Source organism: Aphelocoma coerulescens, chromosome 1 (assembly GCF_041296385.1).
Source record: "Aphelocoma coerulescens isolate FSJ_1873_10779 chromosome 1, UR_Acoe_1.0, whole genome shotgun sequence".
Classification (NCBI taxonomy): domain Eukaryota; kingdom Metazoa; phylum Chordata; class Aves; order Passeriformes; family Corvidae; genus Aphelocoma; species Aphelocoma coerulescens.
The window spans coordinates 119,524,039-119,544,463 of record NC_091013.1 but is presented as its reverse complement, the minus strand read 5'-3'; the positions used below and the strand labels follow the sequence as shown (position 1 = coordinate 119,544,463).

The 20,425-nt window shown below is 45.1% G+C and overlaps 1 protein-coding gene across 1 annotated transcript; it reads right to left on the bottom strand.

The window, feature by feature from the left end:
* Window positions 1-1,323: 1,323 nt before the first annotated feature.
* Window positions 1,324-20,359, bottom strand: PPME1 (protein phosphatase methylesterase 1). The gene is made up of 14 exons (XM_069026930.1): window positions 20,212-20,359; window positions 14,077-14,170; window positions 12,430-12,522; window positions 11,335-11,392; window positions 10,786-10,837; window positions 8,818-8,972; window positions 8,125-8,215; window positions 7,701-7,766; window positions 7,376-7,508; window positions 6,797-6,926; window positions 6,309-6,353; window positions 5,462-5,526; window positions 4,386-4,453; window positions 1,324-3,416 (listed from the first exon to the last, which is right to left on the bottom strand). Exons 1-14 carry the CDS (start codon window positions 20,307-20,309, stop codon window positions 3,398-3,400), a joined length of 1,167 nt encoding a protein of 388 aa, XP_068883031.1. The 5' UTR covers window positions 20,310-20,359; the 3' UTR covers window positions 1,324-3,397.
* Between the last annotated feature and the right edge of the window lie 66 nt (window positions 20,360-20,425).

The following is a 20,425-nucleotide window of genomic DNA, read 5'->3' as shown; positions in this document are numbered from 1 at the left end:
AGTGACAAGCCATAAGCTCAATTTTTTGACCTTGCCTAAAGATCCAGGTCTAGATTTCCAAGAGTGTTGATTACCAGTTCAAACCAGTGAATGGCTAGTTGCCAGGCACCTCTGCACAGCCCTTTTTGCAGGCCTTCCTGCTCCCAAAAGAAAAGGCAGTAGTGAAGAAGACGAAAAATGTCAGTGCTAAGGTCACAGAATCAGAATGATTTGGGTACGGAACAACCTTAAAGCCCATCCAGTCCCACCCCCTGCCATGGGCAGGGACACCTTCCACTACCCCAGGTTGCTCCAAGCCCCGTCCAGCATGGCCTTGGACACTTCCAGGGCTCCAGGGGTAGCCACAGCTTCTCGGGGCAACCTGTGCCAGGGCCTAAATTGTAAAAAAACTTTTCCCTAATACCCAATCGACCCTCCTGGGGGGATTTTCCAAGGTCTGTGTTGCCCAGCTCTGCCTTTTGCAAGTCATCCCAACACTGCTTGCAGATCACAAACATGTGGAAAGCAGGGCTGGAATGGGCTTCCTCAGGTTGTCCAGGCCCTTCCCTTGCCAAAAGGGGAAAATTCTGGCTGGACAGTCCCAGGCCTGAGTTTAATTCCTTACTCAAGGGTTGATTTATTCAAAGCAAGAGTTCAAACCTGCTTTGGCAATACAGGTAATAATCTTTTTCCAACAGTCCCAATGCTCCAGTCATCTGCAAGTCCCTGATGGCTTTGTCCAGTGCACATAATCTGGCAAAACTCATCCTAGGTCTTAGACATTTCTTTCTTTAATTTATTCAATTAAAATGAAGCCTGCAACAAATCAGCATCCTAAAGTGCATCTCCTGCTCCTGCCAAGCCTTGGGATCTTCCATTGGGAAAGTTGCCACTGATCCTCAATCTGACAAGTGAAACAAAACTAAGAGAGGTTTCTAAGTAATCCAAAGGCTTTCTTGCAGGAAAAATGCAAAGCTGGGAGTTTTTGGGGGGAATTTCTCTATGTCCCTGTTTCTCGTGAGCCAAAGAGAAGATTCCTTCTCTCTGCAGTTACTTTTACCACAGCCTGTGTATCCTTCACCAAATGCCATTTATCCCAGCCTGCAGCTCCCTGGAAAACGCAGCAGGAGCATTAATATTTCTCAGACAAAAGTACAGTCTCAAAAATGTACGTGGTTCGACGGAGCCGAAAGGAATTTCCCTTTCCCCCACCCCCACAGTGCTGCTGCTGTCCCTGGAATCCATTTTTTTAATGCAGTACCACATGAGTCCCTGAACAGCCACCTATCCTGGGCAAGGCAGGGCTGGGGGCTGGGAGCTGGCACGGAGCGACGCACCATTCAATTAAACAGGCTCTTGAAAGATTTATTTTGTTTTCACTCACTCAATGTTAACAACAAAAGAGAATCCCGGGGAGCCCACAGGATTTCAGAAATCATTCCTTTTCCAGTGGTGCTTCTACAGAACACAAAACTGATTTGCTTTCCAAGGAGGGTTCTGTTTGGCTGGGCTTTTTTACAACCTCACAAACCAAAGGGATAACACAAGGAATCACTCCAAGTCAGACTCTCCAAGTTATTTCACCACAGAGGAATGTGACTTCACCACGATCATTCATGAGTATGATCCCGGGAAGTGAGACTCTGGATATACACACTGGATTATTTAATCCCTAACAATCTGAACAAAGGAGTTGCCTGGAAAAGAGAATTTTGCCTATTTTGGGGACATGGCTGGGGAAAGAGCTATTTTGCATCTCAGCTACTGAAGAACCATTGAATCCATCGGGAACTAGACCAGGGTGGATGCTACATCAAATTAATGCAATAATTAACATGGTGACTCACAGAGGGAAGTGCAGAGCGCCAGCAATTGCTCTTGTAACACCTGAGTGCCGATGGCCAAAGTGCCAGGAGGGCATTCCTCTCTGGAATGAGGCTTTCCTGTCTCTAATCCAGGTGCTTCCCATCCTGATGTGTCAGGGAAGGGACACAGAGCAAGGCCACGGGGCTGCTGTGCCTGGTGAATCGGAGCTAAGTGGATCTCCACCAGGCCCAAGGCCAGGGCTAAACCCTTTGCCCCATCTGCACTACTCAAATGCCAAGAATTCCTGATGGCTCTTGTCATGGGATGCACAGGGCAGCTCCCAAATCACCACAGAACTTTGCCTCGGCAAAGCAGGGTTAAAATCATTGGACAGCAGCAAGGGATTATGGACACCAGGCAAAAAAGGGGATTTCAGACATCCACCAGCAAAATATTGAGGAAAACTGCTCCAAACTGTGTCTGCTGTTAGACTCTAGAGTGACTCTTAGGTGAAAGCAAGCCCACAAACTAACTGTGGATAACTGAACCCTGAAGAAAAGCTCTGTGCACATGGAATTCTGGAAGGCAGGCAGCAAAATGATCTAGGAAGCAACAGTGGAAACAAGGTCCTTCCTCTGATACTGGGGGGAACAGCTGCCTACACCTCTGCATCAACATCAGCAGGACTGACTCCAAGCTCTCCCAGGGTTTTTCCTACAGCCTGTTCCACATCTCTCCATCCCAAAGGCACTGATCTGTGCTCAGCTGTGTGTGGCAGCTACAAGAAGGGAGGAACAAACACATTCCAGGGGCAGAAAGCAGCCAAACTGCCTGTTGACCACATTGTCCCTGCTGCCCTTGGGTCTTCCCCATAAATGCAGGTTCAGAGTCCTCTGGCCTGGGATGTGTCTGTAGTAGATGGAGTTATCCAGGCTCTTCTTCCCAGAGAGGACCTGAAACGAGAACTAGAAAAGCTGCAAGACTCTGAAATGGAGCTCACGGTCCCCCCCTTGCCTTTTTGATTTACAATCCCATCCAACTTTGCCCAGCAAAGTGGCCTCCAGGCTTTTCCCACAGCTTAACCCCAAAGGCTGGTGCCGGTGAGGTGAAACCTGAGCTCCCAATGAAGCCAATTCCTCATCTGCTTTAGGGGGAAAAAAGTGTATATATAAAACCCAAACCTAAGGGGCACTTCCAAGATGATTCTATGATTCCACAGAGAAATCTGAAGCCTTTGGCTGTGCTGCAATGCCCTCAGTGAATCTGGACTGCCAACAGCCCTTCTGCAGTTGGGTCCAAGAAAGCCTGAGAATTGATGGAGATTGGTATGATCGACTGCATGGGATTCCAGGAGGTCTTTCCTTGTGGCAGCAGAGAAGAGGATCCCACTTCCAAGGGCCTGAAGAGCTTTTCATGGTCTTCAGTAGAAGCTGCTTCCCAGCAAGGAAGTCCCTAAGAATTTAGATATTCTGGAGAACTAGTTCTAGGGGATGAATCTCACATCAACTTCTCACTGCTGCTGGACTGGGAGATGAGAGGATATGGATACATCACAGTGGCCTCTGGTGCAGTTTATTTACAATGGGAATCAGTGCTGGAGAACACCAGGATATTAACAAGCAGGAAACACACTAGGAGGCAAAAAAGAGAGTGGAAGAAAAGACCCCATGTTAGCATCAAGGTATTCTCTGCAAACTCTGCAACAACCTAAATTTAGCTGTAAAGTCCTTTGGTCTTCTCCCTCTCTCCCTATTTACACATCAATGTACACTATATCCTTTCACTGGATTTAAAATATGCAGTCCACAGTCCTGCATTCCTACAGTTTCATCCCCAAGGGACAAGATGAAGAGGAAAATAAATGTAGATGTTGTGCAGCAATACCTCTTTAGCATTGCCACTCTAGCATCACACTTCGTGGGGTTTCCAGCTTTTGTAGAGGAATTCTTAGCTAGAAGCGGGAAGACTTTTCAGGACTGCTTAAGAAACAGGCTTATTGTACCACTCACCTGAAATATGATCCTAAAAGAAATCAGCACCTTCTGTGAGGTCTACACTTCGTGGTGTTGTAGCTAAGACTTCGGGAGTTTTTCTTTCCAACCATATCAATCACACCCTTCTCTCACTGCCTGGCTGATCACAGAGGCCTGGCTTCCACAGGCCATTTTGATAATTTTGGTAAGAAAACACATGAGATAAGTAAGGAAAGTCTGCAAAGTGAAGCACACAGCTTTACCTGCCTCATCTCACCAGTATTTCTTGGCCAGGGGAGTGTGATGCAAGTTGTTTCCATAACACAAGACCTTGGTTACTTACTAAAATACTATTTAAGCTAAATGCCGTAAAATTTGTCATTTTGCCTTCTGGCAGGCTATAAAGAAAGAAATCAGCTTTGCTCCTCCCTTGCAAGGAAGGAGGTTTCATCAGCACATGTAAATACACGAGAAATTTAAAGGGAACACAAACACCAAATGCATTACTGGCTGTGATTTAGAGCTGTTTGTTTATCTGTGGTTTTTAGCACCATGCTAGAATTCCAACCTCCCACCTCGAGAGCCAAACAGGCAGTGAGAGCAGGACACAGCTCCATGGAGCCTTACCACTGGAATCCACCGATGGGCTCTGTAAACCTATGACGGATCAGGAATGTGGCAACAGCTTCAGCAACCTGAGGGAAGGGAAAAACATAGCTCAGGATTTAAAGGGACACAAAGAGAACAGCAAAGCCAGTCATTTTTCAAAGCCTGCAGTATTTCCAACAACAGTTCATGTCCTCAGGATTCTCTTGCTCAATCGAGTTTGCTCCTTTAAAACAAGAGCTCTGTGTAAGACACTTCCAGCTGTACTCCGACACTGAGCCTGCCATTTCAGTAATTCTTAAAACAATGTCTAAGTTTAGTAGGGAGAAGAGGTAAATTCAGGATGCAAGACAGTGACCTGGAATGGTTTCGGTTGGGAGGGACATTAGAGCTCATCCAGTTCCACCCCCTGCCATGGGCAGGAACACCTTCCACTAGACCAGGCTGCTCCAAGCCTCACCCAATCTGTTCAATACTGCTTAGAATGTATAAAAAAAGAGTAACAACTTAAGAACTCAGTGTGTTTAGATAAAAATACCTATTTCAGACAGGTAAAGTGAAGCACAGAAAGGCTAAGTTTTAATGCAGCTGTCAGTGCAGAATGAGCTTTAAAACCAGATGTGCTCCCAACCACAGGCTCCACCACATTCCAGCTTCCATCTGGAAACAAACTCCAGCAATGCCCAGAAGCAGCACTGCTCTGTCAAAGCTGCTTCAGGAACATTTGGTTTCTATTTGGAAAATGTGAGCCACCCAACTCAACAAAACACAGACCAACCCCTAAAGCTGCAGCTTAGTGCAAGGGATAGTGGGGAACTGCATGAGGAAAGGAAGAGAGGAGAAATCCACACTCCACATGGGTAGAATTAGGTACATCACCACGAGCCTGAGAGTTAAATCCATAACCCAGCCCTGTGGCACATAACATCTTAGCCAGGGCTTTCCAGACAGTTAAAAAATCCAAGCTGCTTGTGAAAGCCAGTTGTTGTGCCAAAAAATGCCCCTGAAGTATGATCTCTGCTCCATGGTAATGAACAGATCCCTTTTTGCATTTTAGACCATGGCTTATGTAGCTTCAACTCCACGGTGGGGCTCACCTTGTCTGGAGCATCTTCATGGACTGCGTGGCCACACTGTGGGAGGACCTGCATCTGGAATTTCCCTGTGGATTGAGAGAGTCAGCACATGGATCTCACGTTCTGTACCAACTAACCTCAGTAAATGTGGCTGGAAAAGAGGCCCCAGGATGGCAGGAGGTCTCAGCAGACTCTACACCGTACACAACCGCTGGCTCCAAAGAAAACATGGACCAGCTGCTTAATTCACCTTCCTGAGGTGTAACTAGAGCAGGTTCCCAGGAGTTAAAGCGAAGCTGAACTTCTCAGAGCTTCTCAATGCAGGCAAGTGTCAGAGTTGGAACTCTTATCAGATTTACCTTAAGGTAACATTTATCCTGCTATCCAACGCTACTTTCCAGTACTGGTTGCTCTGGAAAGCTGGGATGGGGGGGAAAAAACCCAACCCAAAACATGAATGAAGATGCTTAATCTTGGTCTGCTGTCTGCCAGAAACACTGGAAGATGGGACAGTTTTGGATGGTCCCAGGTGTTCTAGCTAGGAACATCAGAAATGTAGCTAGAAAGGGAAAAAATGGATTAGAAAGAAGCCCTCACAGACAATCACTCTCATCCAAGAGAAGTGTGGCAGCTCCACTGCTGGGAGCATTGAACACTAGATTGAACAAAACCCATGGCAACAGCCCTTCAAATTGAACCTATCCCTCCTCACCTCCCCCACCTCTCCTTGACCACAGTTAGAGAACACTTGGGGATGGACTAATTCTTTAATGCCCATTTGTTAGGATATTGACTGTACCCATAGCAACAAGCTGTCGTGCAAAAAGAGCATTACAGTAAGGCTGCAGTAACAGTATTAAATATTTACCTTGCATCTGTCCAATGGTCAGATCTTTGTCCAGCCTGTCAACACCTACAATCAAATAAACAAATGTATTGGAGAAAAGCCAGAGAGAACACAACTCTCTGAGCCAGGCTTTACTCCATATTTTAAAGAGACATTAGCTTGAAAAACAGAAAATAAACACCTCTGACACCCACAACAATGACATTTCACTGCTGCACCTCAGGAAAGTAAAGTGACAGGAAAGAAACACAGCCAAAAAATGCAAGAGCACAGCCCTCCCTACAACTTAAAAGGATATTTACACGCTGTATTTCCTATTAAGGTACAAAAAGGGCTTACAGCTGTATTTGACTTTCACTTTAAAAGTTCAAATCACACCACACTATTTTAAGAGACACAGAGAAGCCCAAGTATTTGCAGGAAACACTGCAGCCCAATGCTGACCCTGTCCTCTAAAATACAAGTGGGACATCACTGAAGTGCTCACCAGGACTGGAAGAGACACGTACCAGCTAAAAGCAAAAGCTTTGGAGTTGGACAGCTTAGGAAGAGGTTGGATAAACCCCTGAACCAGCCATCCCAGTACTTTTCTGTTTTGGCCAGTTCGATTCGCCACGTGTATAAATGCTCCTTCTTTGTCTGCAGGGAGGAAAGAGAGCTCTGCATTAGTGATCAGTAAAACAGCAGAAAGAAAACCAACTCAGGGAGCCACTTGGAAATGCATAAGTATATAGATATAAAAAATAAAAAAATACTGGCTCCCTCTGGTGGATTACACATTTCCAGGGATGACCCTCCTTGCTTCTAAATCCCTCTCCAAATCAAAGTACCTGAGTAAGGAACAAGAAAGTCAGCAGGAACTACACCAAGAGGAGAAGAGCCTTCAGGAGAAGACTGAAGGATTCAGGGCAATCAATTTGCTACTTTTTACTGCCACAAATAGCTCACAAATTGTCTGAACATTTTGACTTGGCTCTCATTCAGTTTTTTCTCCCTGGAGTGGCTCCCTTTCATACCAGAATGATTTGGATAACTACAGATGACTGCTCTTGCAGGGGAAGCTGAAAACACAGTAACGAACTCCCTACCTCTGTGTCATCCTCTTTCTTCCTTTTGTTGACAGAGCCTCCCCCTTCCTCATCCTCGTCCTCCTCCTCCTCTTCCTCAATAATTCCCTCTACTATGGCTTTAGGGCATTCAGGACTGGCAGCCCCTTCACACCTGTGAAAATAAAACCAGAAACTGATTCCCTGACAAAAGAAAAAACTCCAAACCAAAAAAACCACCCAGGTGGAACCACCTAAGGTGTTCAGCAATTTTGCTTGAAGAAATTTTCACTTTCAAGTGCACTTATATAGCAATAGTATTGTAAAACAGAAAAAAATATTTTAAAATAAACCAAAAGCTACCTACTGTTTGACTTGACCGACCATAGAAACTCTGGCAGATTCGAGATTTCTTATCTGTCCACTTTTTACACTAGGAAAAAAAATAATCAGAAGACAGACAGAAATATTTACTGAAGAGATTCAAGAACCAGCAGGCCCAGAAACAGGAGTTAAACTCCTCTACAACTCAGGATTTCCCCAAACCATTCCCAAAGCTCCTGCTCTCAGACTGAACACAGTGGCTCACGCTCAACTTATGTGGACCTCCCGTTGTCACTGTAACTGTGAGAAAGAGGGAGAAGTGCTGGTGGGGAAACAGTGAAACAGGGTTAAACCCATGCCAGGGGACTGGGAGAGGGCCTGTACACAGCCAAGGTATATAAACTTTGTCTCCTTCAGGAGTCAAGCTACAAAGACAACTGATTCGAGTGACTGAGCCCAAGCCTTACCTCCACTCAATGGCATTCTCAAGTGACTTGAATGTTTTGGGACGACTCCTTAGGAAGTTCTGCATGCTGTTCAAGGCATCCATGGCTGTACCTAAAAGCAAATAACATCATCTACATCAACTTCATGGCATCTGATGAAATTATTGCCACATCCCTCTATACACAACTGGCTGCAACACCCTCAGAGCTAGAGCTCCCTGGGGATATAATGCTAAGGAAAGTACAGATTAGTATTTCTGAGCCAACAGTCACATTGGAAAATTACTATTTGAATAGGTAGGATGTTCAGATATTAAGAGCAGCAAATATTTATCAGCACCAAGCACTACAGCAAAAGCCACAGTCTTCCCCACCAAGAAAGTATTTCAAAGGAATTAGTTCCATGGTCTAGTTGACAAAGTGGTGTTAGGTCATAGGTTGGACTTGATGATCTCAAAGGTCTTTTCCAACCTAGCTGATTCTCTGATTCTGTGAAATTAGCAGGAAAAAAGCAAACAGAGAGTCCAGCTGGGAAAAGGAAAAGGAGAGGTGACACTGGAAAGATGTTTGTGTGAGTAGGATCTGTTAGTAGGATGGAATTGGTTTAAAAATGGGGCAAAACTTTCTGTATTCAGGGGTTTGGGGCGAAGAGAAGAGGGGGAAGGCAGAAGCCCACCTGAGGGGCTGAAAGCCTCTGAGGGCACCCACGCTCACCTTCCACAACGTCGATCATGCAGAGCCCCAGCAGACTCGGCACCAGGTTGGCGACGGCCGTGTGCACGGCGATGGCCCCCCCCATGCTGTGCCCAATCAACATGATGGGCGGGGGCAGGTCCCCGTACAGCGCTTCCACCACGTTCCCCACGTCTCTGCCAAGGGAGAGCAAACCATGGATGGCACCTCCACCTCCACGGGAGGACAAGGGACACCCCTGGACGGGTGTGCAGCTCCAAAGCCTCTTCTAACCCGCAGGCAACAGATAAGTTTATTCTCCTGTCACTGCTTCATCTTAGTACCAATGCAGGAAACCCTGCAAGCCAATGCTTTCCTGATCATCCATGTAATTTCTCTTTTTATTAGCAGAAAATCCTCATTTAAAAGATACAAATTTAAAAGAAATTCAAGCAACCTGGTCTAGTGGAAGGTGTCCTTGCCCATGTGGCTGAAATTTATAGTCCCTTCCCACCCAAATTCTTTGATTCCTTGTAGAAAACATTTTAGGTTGACACTTGCTGGTGGGAATGTTAAATAAAAGGTGAGGAAAAGCTGTCAAATCATCTTGCATGGAAGCACAAACTAAGAAACTAATTGTTCTGAAAAGAAGAAACTGGAATTAGAGAGAGAAAAATAACTGGGCCCTACTGACCATGGCAAAGATGAACAACACTGAGCACAAACAAAAAGATTGAGACTCTCTATGAACACAGATGCCACAAGGCAAGGGGAAATTTCCTCATCCTTTCCATAGCACACCTACTTTAAACTGAAGCTGTCACTTCTTGACACTTTTCCCGGGATGGGAAAGCTGGCTAGTATGATTCTCAAACCCCAAAACAGCAGCAGAACTAACAACTGAAATCTACTGAAGAGCAGTTTAAAAACACTCCAACTGGCTTTCCTGACTACAACCATTCGGAGGAACCTGAGAACTGAGCAGTTTTGGAAATGGAAAACAAGTGAAGAAATGAACGGGCTGACCAGCTTATTTGCTCTGCTAGAGAAAATTGCTTGAGGATTTGATTTAAAAAAACAAACATGAAAACCAGTTATAATTTAAGGCTCCTATTTAAAAGATATTCAGGACTAAGTTTCAAGCTCATTGCTAAGAAGAGGGGAAGGTTTCAAAACAAAAGGAACTTGCTTTCCCCCCAGTGGGAGCAGTGCTGCTCCAGATCTAAAATATTCTAATTATTTAATCCGGCATCTCCTCAGGACAGTTACACATCAGGATCTGACAAGGCATAAGCAGCAGGAATAAGGTATACAATGGAAGTCAGAATACATTTCACACATGGCCTCCCCTCAACAAACCAAGTGGATTTGTCCATGGGAAGGTTACAAAATCCTTCATCATTTAGTTGTAGTCACAGCAAAGAGTCTCTTTGTACTAAATATGGGCAGAACATAATGTGCTTAGCAGTGGGTATTTGCTTTTCTTACAGTTTTGTCAAGAGGGGGATGGATTTGCATGCCAAAGCGGGTCATGACAGCTTGAAAAAGCAACTCTGTGCTTGAAAATCCTGGGCCTGTGACCCAGACTTTGGGAGTGCCACCAGTCCAACGCGGGCCCGCTCTGAACACTCGTTCCAAGAGCTGAGGAAGAGCCAAACTGGTGATTTCAGGCTAAAATACCCCATGGATGTCTAAGGAAAGCAGTCCACCTCCATTAGGAACTCTCTGGCAAGTGTTACAGCATGTTGCAGGTTTGAAGTGCTCACTGTTTAAAAGCTCAGGGTTCCTGGAGAACACCACCAGTTCGGAATCTGACTCAGCCGGGAGAGACACAATTTCAAACTGCCCCAGAATGGAAGATAAAGAAGAGATAACTACCAGGATCACATGAAATTAAACTATCTTCCAGCTCCTTTGAATGAAGGCTGTGTGCCCTCGAGTAGTTTATTGTTCAGCCAAGGAAAGAAAATGGAGGTTTGTGAAAAGGGAAACGAGCATAAGTTTCCTTACTTCGACATAGTCTCTGCAGACAGATCTTCGGGATTCCTTACTTTTGTTTCTCCTGAAAAAAACCCAACCCAAGTTAAGTTCACTTAAGTTGAAAAACTTCAGGCCCCCTCAGGACTTAGAGCAGTGACTGTACAAAGCTTTTAGGCACAGATATGTAGAGCAAGCCTACTGCAATGAACATGAATAATTAAGAAACACAGAATTAACAGGAACACTTGGTACTATGGGTAGGAAACACTGCCCGTAACTGTTCTTAATGGACATTAAAATGAAAGAACAGCCCTTGTTTCTCATGGCAAAGGCCACCTATAGGTTATGGAAATCTGAATGAGGGCTTGGTGGAAGGAACTAGTCCACCACTGTCTCGCACAAAAGTTCAGGGGGTCTCAACTTCTGACAGAAGCCAGTCTTCCATCCCTGCATTTGAATCCAAATTGGGATACCTTAAGGATGTTTCCCTAGTCATCCTGTGAGGAATTCATTGCATCTCCTTTAAAAACTGGGAGAGTGTAACACGCTGATTTGACTCGACTTATTTCTTTGACTTACCATGGCCTCGGAGGTCTAAAGCCACAATCCTACACTGGATCCTGTTAATGATTGCAGACTGCAAGGAGAGACAGAGAGAATATTGTTTGCAAAATGAGATTAGCAACAACAAGAACTCCCTAAAAACCCTTCATGGCCACAGAAGTGGCTGAACCTGGATTGGATGGGGTGTTACAAAGCGCAAGCAAAAAGAATCCACAAGACTATCCTTAATGGGCCAAAGCCGCATCCTTGTTAGCACTGTTAACAGGGACAATTATTTCACTGTGCCTAAGACATGATGTGGGTTTCCTGGGATTGTGAATTCAAGCCCTGCAGCACCTCTGAAAACTGGAACAGCAGTGGGATTACAGACACCAAAGGGATTCCCCTGCTCTCCGAGCCCCACACAGTATAGAATTACTCTTGGCTTCATGGCTGACATGGAGGTGAAGCAGCTGCTTTGCAGTACACGTTCAGTTTGCTCTCAAAGAAAGGAATTTTACAGGCTGAAATGTATAAAAATTGATTAGTCCAAAGAGGTCGGGGGAAACAAGTGAGGAATCTTTTTAAGGTAAGGCAGGGCATAATAATTGCAACACAGTTACGGCTCTATTTGTCCCTGACAGATCAATTTAACTAAGTTATTTCAGGCATCACAAAGATTAAGTGGCATGTTTTGTTGACAGGAAGACTTCTGTGTTAAGGAATCATTGATTATTTAAATAACAGCTCTGCAGGAGTGGGGGAATTTGCTGAGGGATTCTTAATAGAACCACCTACACAACTGGCAAAAGCTACCCAGACCTCAAAGCTACCCAGTCCTCTTCTTTTGAGTTTTCAGCTATTCAATTCTTAAATGACTGGAGCAGTTGCTTTCCCCAAACCCAATGAATCCACAAATTAGTATTTTCCAGCCCCTAAAGACAGCCCAAACCCTCCATCTGCGAGGTGCCCAGGCACCTAAGCAATAACCCCAACCACACAAAGATAATATTGTTATCTTCTATAATACTGTTTTGCAGTGTTTCCCAGAGGTGAATGGATAACTGCCTTCCACACTCAGAGAGCTTCATTTCCACACATTTATTTCTACAGAGCAGCAGCTTTACTTACAGTAAACACAGCCCAGGACAGAGCAGAGTGGCCTCCACCATGTAACAGCAGCAAGACAGGCCCCTCCAACCCACTTTTGTAAATTCGAAAAGTGTATGAACAGTTAAGGACATTTCACAGAGTTACTTCAAGGCAGATGAATGAATTTTGGAGCTTGCAATACCTAACAATATTTTATTTCTAGCCTTCTGTACCCAAGGCCTCATTTCTCTGACCAACAGGAATGTTCAAGCGTTACCTGGACAAAAATGTAACTCAACTTAAGCTTCAAGAGTTGTTCTCCTGCTGCCCAGGTTTTCTACCCCCCCTGTAATTCACTCACCTCCCGTCCTTTTCTCTCTGGGCACAACAGTGAAGTGAACTAAGAGAAAACTAGAAATCCATTTGTAAAAAAGATGGATAGTTATTTTTTACACAGGCAGATAATGAGAGGACAAGGGAATGGTTTTAAGCTGGAAGAAGGGAGATTTAGATCAAATGTTCGTAAGAAATTGTTCCCTGTGAGGGTGGGGAGGCCCTGGCACAGGGTACCCATAGAAGCTGTGGCTGCCCCTGGATCCCTGGAAGTGTCCAAGGTCAGGCTGGATGGGGCTTGGAGCAACCTGGGATGGTGGAAGGTGTCCCTGCCCATGGCAGGGGGTGGCACTGGATGGGCTTTAAGGTCCCTTCCAACCCAAATGCTCTGGGGACTCCATGATTCATGATGTGCACCTTGTCCATGTTTGATGAAGGGCTGTGCACTCCCCCAGGGGTTTAATATAAAATAGAAAGCATAATAGACCTATTTGGATAGGTTGTGTATAGAAGCATGCCAAATTTAACCAAATCATAGTTGTTTAGGATTTATTCTCTTCCCTTCAGCAGAAGCTTGAGCTCCCACATGAAAGGCTATGGACAGACTGAACTGTGAAAGCAGCTGAATTAATGATTGGGTTGGTGCCCGCTGCTCTGCCCCAGGGACCTGCTAGAGCTCCAGCACATCCCCTTTGTGTACAAACCCCAGCTGATGAAGTGACTTATGTGTTGGTCACAGTTTCAGGCACTGAACAGAGATCTCACACCTCCCAGTGTGTTTGGAGAGAACTAACTTGAAAGTTTGGTTTTCTTAATGGCATTCCTGATCTTGGAGAGGAAACAGCTGCAGAAAAATCACTGGCTGACACTGCCAGAAGACACTGGTGGCATCACAATGTCTGCCTTGGCCAGAAATTTGGAAGTATTTATTCACATCTACGTGTTTCCATCGAGGTTTATCTGTTGTACTGCTGCTATTAATCCTGAGCAGACAGTTCACTGATTGCCAGTTAACTAACTGTAGTTAATAAAAATCAGTGAACAGCTTTGGTCCTGACATGGTTTGAATTATGAGAGCCTGATGAGTGTTTCCCTGCAAAATATGCTATCAAACTGCTGGAAACAGTTTTTTTAAATTAATGATTACTAAAGAAGCAATTGTCAGGAGCTGACCTTGCTAGATACAGTTTAACTATCAGCATAGAAGGGACAGTTCTAGTTACTGACACTGAACCCTGCAAGAGACATAATGGAAGATGAGAAGGAACACATGAAAAAGCTGAAAAACCCCAATAAACTAAAAATGTGCTATCTCTTAGATTATGACAAGTTCAATATGAAAAAAAAGGATATATCCTTGCCAGTGTCATTTTCTACCACAACGTCCTCCATAGACTCAAAGTACTGGCTCCAAAGCACTGGTGAAAAATCACGCTTTCTTCCAGGGCTGCAAGACAGAAAAAAATTCCATAGGAAAGAGTTATTTTTAAAGTCTTCCACTGAAATTGGCATCCAGGCCTCCTCTCACTGAAGAGAATACGCTGGTGTTACACAACAGCTCAGGACTGGAAGCAAACAATGCATCAGTGAAATTCCCATACAACTACAATATTCAGAATTTTATTGTCAGTGAAGAAATCCTCCCCTTTTTCCCCTCCCTAATTGTTGCTAAATGTAGTGGAAACAGAGAAAAGAGTATTTTCCTCATCAAGTAATTCCAAGGAAGACTGAACAATGGTGATTTAGACTACACAGACCCAAGCCAAGGGAAAATAAACAGAACAGTGATACTGTCCCCGTACAACCTCCGAGTTTGCAGTGACCCACAGACAAAAGGTGCCCAGCTGACAAACCAATTTATTTTTTGGTTCCTTCAAAAGGTGCAGCTGTGCCCTCTCCTTGTATCCCCATTACTGACAAAAGGCTCCGCAATCAGAATTTTCCTGATGACTCAGTTGATGCAGAATCTGTTTCTCAGGCTGGTATTTACTCAATAAGGCTAAAAGAGTAGTGCTTAATTTTGGAAGTGGCATAATTAGGCTCAATTCGAGCCCAGGATACAGGATGAGTAACAGTGCACCATTTTAACCACCATGTTTTTGCACTTCAACTCTTCTGGGGGAGGCAGGCAGGCAGCACAGAATATTAAAATCAAGCATGGGCGTGAGGGGTGAAAGACCTTCCCAGCAGAAAAATCCCTGCTGAAAAAGCTTCTCCTGAATTCTTGGCTTCCTAAAGAAATAGAAAAGAACAGACAAAGCAGCTTTTCCATTTTGTAGAAACAAAATTTCTGTTTCCCCTGGTGTTTCTAGGATATGAAACATAAACCAGCCAGCCCCTGAATAGACCAGATTCCCTCCTGTGGGTTTCCAGACTTCTTGTCAAATGTCAATTAAATAAAATGAGATGTCACACACCTACATAAATCCAGAAAATATTAATCTCTTTTACTGCCTCAGCTTAATCTCACTCTCTGATCAAGGAAAAAAATATCACATTCCAAGCTTAATTTTTCTCTGGAAGCCATCCCAGCCCTGATCACATGGTCTGTCCATACCAGTTCTGGTTCTTTCTGGAGATGGAGAGAACTGCCCACAGCTTGGATGATTTCCCTTCTCCGTTTTTTGAATAGGTAGGATGTGCAGTTAGTGAAAATAAATTCCACCACCCTTTCAAAATGCAACATTTCAACTGCAGTCAGACTTTTGCACAGCAAGCTACAGCTGGTTTTAGGTTCCACTGCCCTGAGCAATTGCAGGTGATCAGTAAATATTGTCATCTGCCCGGCTACACCCCTTCCCACATAATCCATAAATCTGGTGAACAGCAGGAACTCCCTGGTAACCCACCCCTGTGTACTACTGTGACACCAGAAATCTGTAAGGGAATTCTCTTACCTACAGGGGAGGCAGAGCATGGGGAAGTGGCTGATTGTTTGTGTCATGCTGGATGAAGAGTTTTGGCTGTGTGCCAAATGAACCCATTTTTGTGGAAGCAGGGCTACAGCATGGACAGCCACTGTTACACGGGGGAACACAGCAGCCTCTTGGCCGGTGTGAAAAAATCACCTTTCACCAGACCAGGCTGCTCCAAGCCCCATCCAGCCTGGCCTTGGACACTTCCAGGGATGAGTATTTTTGTGTCTCCTTCAAATGCCATTTCTGACAGCAGAGATCCAATGCTAAAATTTTCATGCAAGAGGTGGGCAGATGCTAATTCCAAAGTAGATCCATGGAGAGTTTCTCATGAATTGCAAGAGGAATCCATGAAACCACAGCAGAACCCTTCCCTAGGAGCCTGCCACACGGATGTATTTAGCAGCATTAGTCAATGCTTCAAATTCAGCTTAATGAGAGTTAATACCTGCAGAGAAAATGTTAGTAGTTGTGTCATACATGAAGTAGCTGGGAAAAACATACACCAGAACTCCTATGTTTGCAAGGGAATTGGAGCAGAAAGTGAAGAGGAGCTGGGAATTAAAAACTATTGCCACCCCTGATGCAAATACGCGTAGGTTGTGATTTAAAACAAAATAGTCGTCTCCAAGCAAGGCTGGGAAAACATGAGTGACCTCAGGTTTAACACTGAACCCCCAAAAGGGCAGAAAAAATGTGTAGTTTTCCACAAAATCCCAGGTGACCGCAGAGAGCTGTGCAAAGACTTTTCTCCAAAGAAAAGAATAAGTATCTTTGAATTTGAGTTTTTCTAGAGCTGCTTTTTTTTAGCAAAACATCAACACACATTCAAAATTAGAAGTGTGCCCAATAAACAGCAGCTGTGGTTTTGCACCTTCCTATGCTGAAGCCGTATTTTGCTGACCAAATATTTAAGCTGACAGAACTAATTACAGCTTTTTAAAGTATCCAGCAAGCCAAAACAGAAATGGATCTGACATAATAACTTTTCTAGAATGATCCTTAAACTCCAAGCCAGCCAGGCAGCAGATTAAACTGGAATTACAAAACAAATTCTGGGCACCCTCTGCAGCTGTTTTATCCTATTGTGCAGCTCGTCCTCTTTATCATGTCCTCGATCCCTAGGATGCCCACATGGCTCAGCAAATCTCTCCCCAATTTTTGAAGGGGTTTTCTCTCAGGTATTTTCCTAAAATGAAAAAAAAAAAAAAATTGCACCAAGCAGAAGGAACCATTTTCAGAAAGTCCTTTTTCTGCTGAGAGCCCCTATTTAGAACTACTAAAGCAAATATAGAACAAGTGCATGAATCAAGAGATTTCATTCTCGCATCATATTTGAACCCAACCAAATCAAACATCATCTACAAGTAAGAACTGCCACGGCTGACAAGTTGTATTTAGAAATTCTAAAAATTGACAAGGACAGTATCTTAAGTTCTGCCTTAGAGATGCTGAATACATAAAATGTTTCTTTATTAAAAGGATTCCAAGGGGAAAAAAATGGATTAAAAAAGAAAAAATTAGTTGGAATTGCCATGATCAAATGACACAGATCTGATCCAATCAAGCCCTTCTAGATAATTAAGAGATCTTCAGAGATTGTACGTGATTTTTACTCAGACACTGGAAAGGAACAGCAAACTGACTTTTATTTTTAAATCCCATCCAGGTGCTTAACTCTGAATGAGCCACTAGCAAAAAACTAAAGGCAAAAAACAAGACAGGAAATGCAGAAGCTGCTACAGCTGTTGGGATCTGCTGCCGTGGGTCTGGGGCCTTTTGCTCCACCAGTGACTTTACACACTCTATTATTTGATTTCCCCACAGAACACAGAATCAGGCCATAAAGCCTGATTTTGTTTCCATTTCAGTCGAGCGATTCGAAGGAATCACTTGCAACATGCAGGCAATTCCCAGCAGAGCCTTGGCCATGAGCGCTCCTTAAAGAAATGGACACTGAATTCCTCTCCGTGGCTGAGTTTCACATATTGCTCAAGCTGAAGAGAAGCTCCAGCTTCCTTTGGAAAGAGCCTTTTGGACCTGTCATTTCATTGGACAATTCTGCTGGAGAGCACTTAAGTCCAGGGAGGAGAGGACTGTGCTAGCAAAGCAGGAATCAATGCCATGTGCTATGAAATACAATGAAATTCTAAGCACACATCCCATGCTCTCGCAAAATCCAGTCCAAGCTACGTCGCAGGAGCCATGCTGGATATCGGGGAGAATTCCTTCCCCAGAAGGGTCTGTCCAGCCCTGGCACAGCTGCCCAGGGCAGCGGTGAGTCCCCATCCCTGGAGCGATTTAAAGCCGTGTGGATGCGGCACTTGGGGACAGGGGTCAGCGGTGGCCTTGGCAGGGCTGGGGGATGGTTGGACTCCATGATCTTAGAGGGCTTTTCCAACCTGAACAATTCCATGATTCAATTTGCTTCGGCCAGTTTGACTTCTCAAATGAGATTCCCCCATAGAGAGACATATGAAAGTGACTGTACTGAAAAATAGCAAAAAAAAGAATAAACTTTAAAGAAGAAGCTAGAAACAAGTCTATTTTCACATATTTAAATGCAGCAACAGGTGCCTTTTTTTACAAACTACTGAAACACATTAACCTTTTAATGGCATATTACCAAAAAATGTAAGACTTTATTTCAGTTAAGTCCTCAGTAAATTGTATTTTTCTGTAGCAGTGTCACATGCTTGACCCTCTGCTTCTCAAGATCTCCTTTCAGCCACACCACAGTCACATTAAGATGACCTGCATGGTGGAAAAAAAAGGGAATAAAAAGAAAGTGCCCAGCACACCAGTCAGAGGATTTAGCCATGGAAAAATCAGGTTGCTGGCACTCATGGATATTAAGTTTAAATCCATTTTAACACCCTGGCTTCCAATTCAAGAAATTGAAAGCGCAGAAATAAATCACATTTACAAATGCAAGATGGTTAATGCAGCAAATAAATGTTTTCCTAAGTTTAGTTATTTTTGTCCCCTGTAAAAGTTTGACTTTTGAAGGACTATTTCAGTGCAGCCCTGAACATCTGCCAGCACTGTAAATCACACTGGGTTTTCCCTGTACAACTAATCCCATTCTCTTTTGGTGGAATTATCTTCGGGTGGAATCTTGCACTTGTTTGTACTGAACTAAACCTTGATAAGGATAAACTCAGCTTAAGCTGAACTTTCTATCCCACTTCCTCTTGTTTCCTTTTCACAGAAGCCCCAAGTCCCTCCAGATGAGGCCATTCCATGGTGGACGTGCAGCGCCTCCCACAACAGGAACATCACTTGTAAAGGGATTTACTGGGTGGCAGAGTGGTAAATCAAAACTACAGCTGTGCCATGCATCCACAACATGATTATGAACTACTCCCCACTGCTTCCAAGGTAAGAATTCCAGGGGAATTCTTGATCCTTAACTGCGACACTGGATTTTGTATCAGTGCTCTCTGAAAGCATTTGAAAAAGAAAGAACAGGTTTATAAAATGGCAGAAAGTAAACTTTCCTTCATAATCATTTCCCTAACAGCATTTAAAACCCCTCCAATGCATGGAAAGAGAGGAAGAATTATATAAATTAATACATGTTACACCCCTAGACACTAGTCCAACTTCTCCCACAGCTCCCAAAATGTGCTCTCAACCCCTGCTTAAAAGACTTAAGAGTATCCCAGATTTAAGCAGGGATTAAAGTCACTTGGCAGAGCTCACCTACTTCACATGGGTGCCTGCGGCTGAGAAGTCCGGTTTCACAGCATCATGGAATATTCTGAGTTGGAAAGGGACCCACCACAAGGATGATCAAAGTCCAACTCCAGCTTAGGAATTCTACTCTTGAGAATTTCCGTACACCTCTCCCCCAGCCACCCTCTAAGGTACCACCCAGACATCGTGCTTGACCCTTCCTCCAAAAACTGATGGCAAAAGAACTGGGAGAAAAGGGCTGGAGAGTTGATCCCAGCGCCTGCCACCTTCCCCCAGCCCTAAGGATACTCTGGGCAGTGATACCTTTACCCGATGCGGCTGGAGAAGCCTGATCCAGATGTCACTCTCCTGGAGCACTGGGAAGCAGGACCAACCCTCCTTCCAGACCCCCTAAGAATGACCATCCCCTCCCTCCAGATCCCCCAGTAATGACCATTCCCTCTGTCCAGATCAACCAGTACGAGCCCACCCTCCCTTCGGACTCCCCCCCAATATGAGCCCACCTCCCTCCAGACCCCTTCAGTAATGGCCATCCCCTCCGATCGGATACACCAGTACGAGCCCCCTCTCTCCAGACTCCCCGACGACCATTCCCTCTGGCCAGATCCCCCAGTACGAGTTCCCCTCCGTCCAGATCCCCCGATCATGACCATTCCCTCCCTCCGGACCCCCGATCATGACCATTCCCTCGGTCCAGACCCCGGAACAGCGTGCCTCCCTTCCTTGTAGTTCCCCCCCAATAAAGACCACCCGTCCCTCCAGACCCCCAATACGAGCCCTTCTCCCTCCAGAGCCTCCTCTCCGTTGTACCCTCTCTCCCCAAACTCTCCCCCCCCCCGATCCCCGCATCCGCCCCTGCCCTTCTCCCGCCTACCCCATGCGCATCTTGGATCCGGACTGGCCGCCGCCGCCGGGCAACGGGGGCCGCGGCGGGAGGCGGCCCAGATGCAGCTGCTTCTCCAGGGCCGACATGACAGCGAGGGACACACCGGGAATACCGGGAACACCGGGACCCCCGAACCACCCCCGCCGCCCCGCCCCGCGCCGCCGGAAGCGGCCTCCCCCAGCAGCGCCGCCACGCGGCGCCG

Excerpts from the sequence above, each read along its gene's own strand:
- PPME1 (XM_069026930.1), bottom strand. The coding sequence starts at position 20,309 with ATGTCGGCCCTGGAGAAGCAGCTGCATCTGGGCCGCCTCCCGCCGCGG. Across the intron at positions 8,216-8,817 it reads CATGATCGACGTTGTGGAAG|GTACAGCCATGGATGCCTTG; the intron begins GTGAGCGTGGGT and ends ATTTGCTTTTAG. Across the intron at positions 7,509-7,700 it reads ATGGTCGGTCAAGTCAAACA|GTGTGAAGGGGCTGCCAGTC; the intron begins GTAGGTAGCTTT and ends TTATTTTCACAG.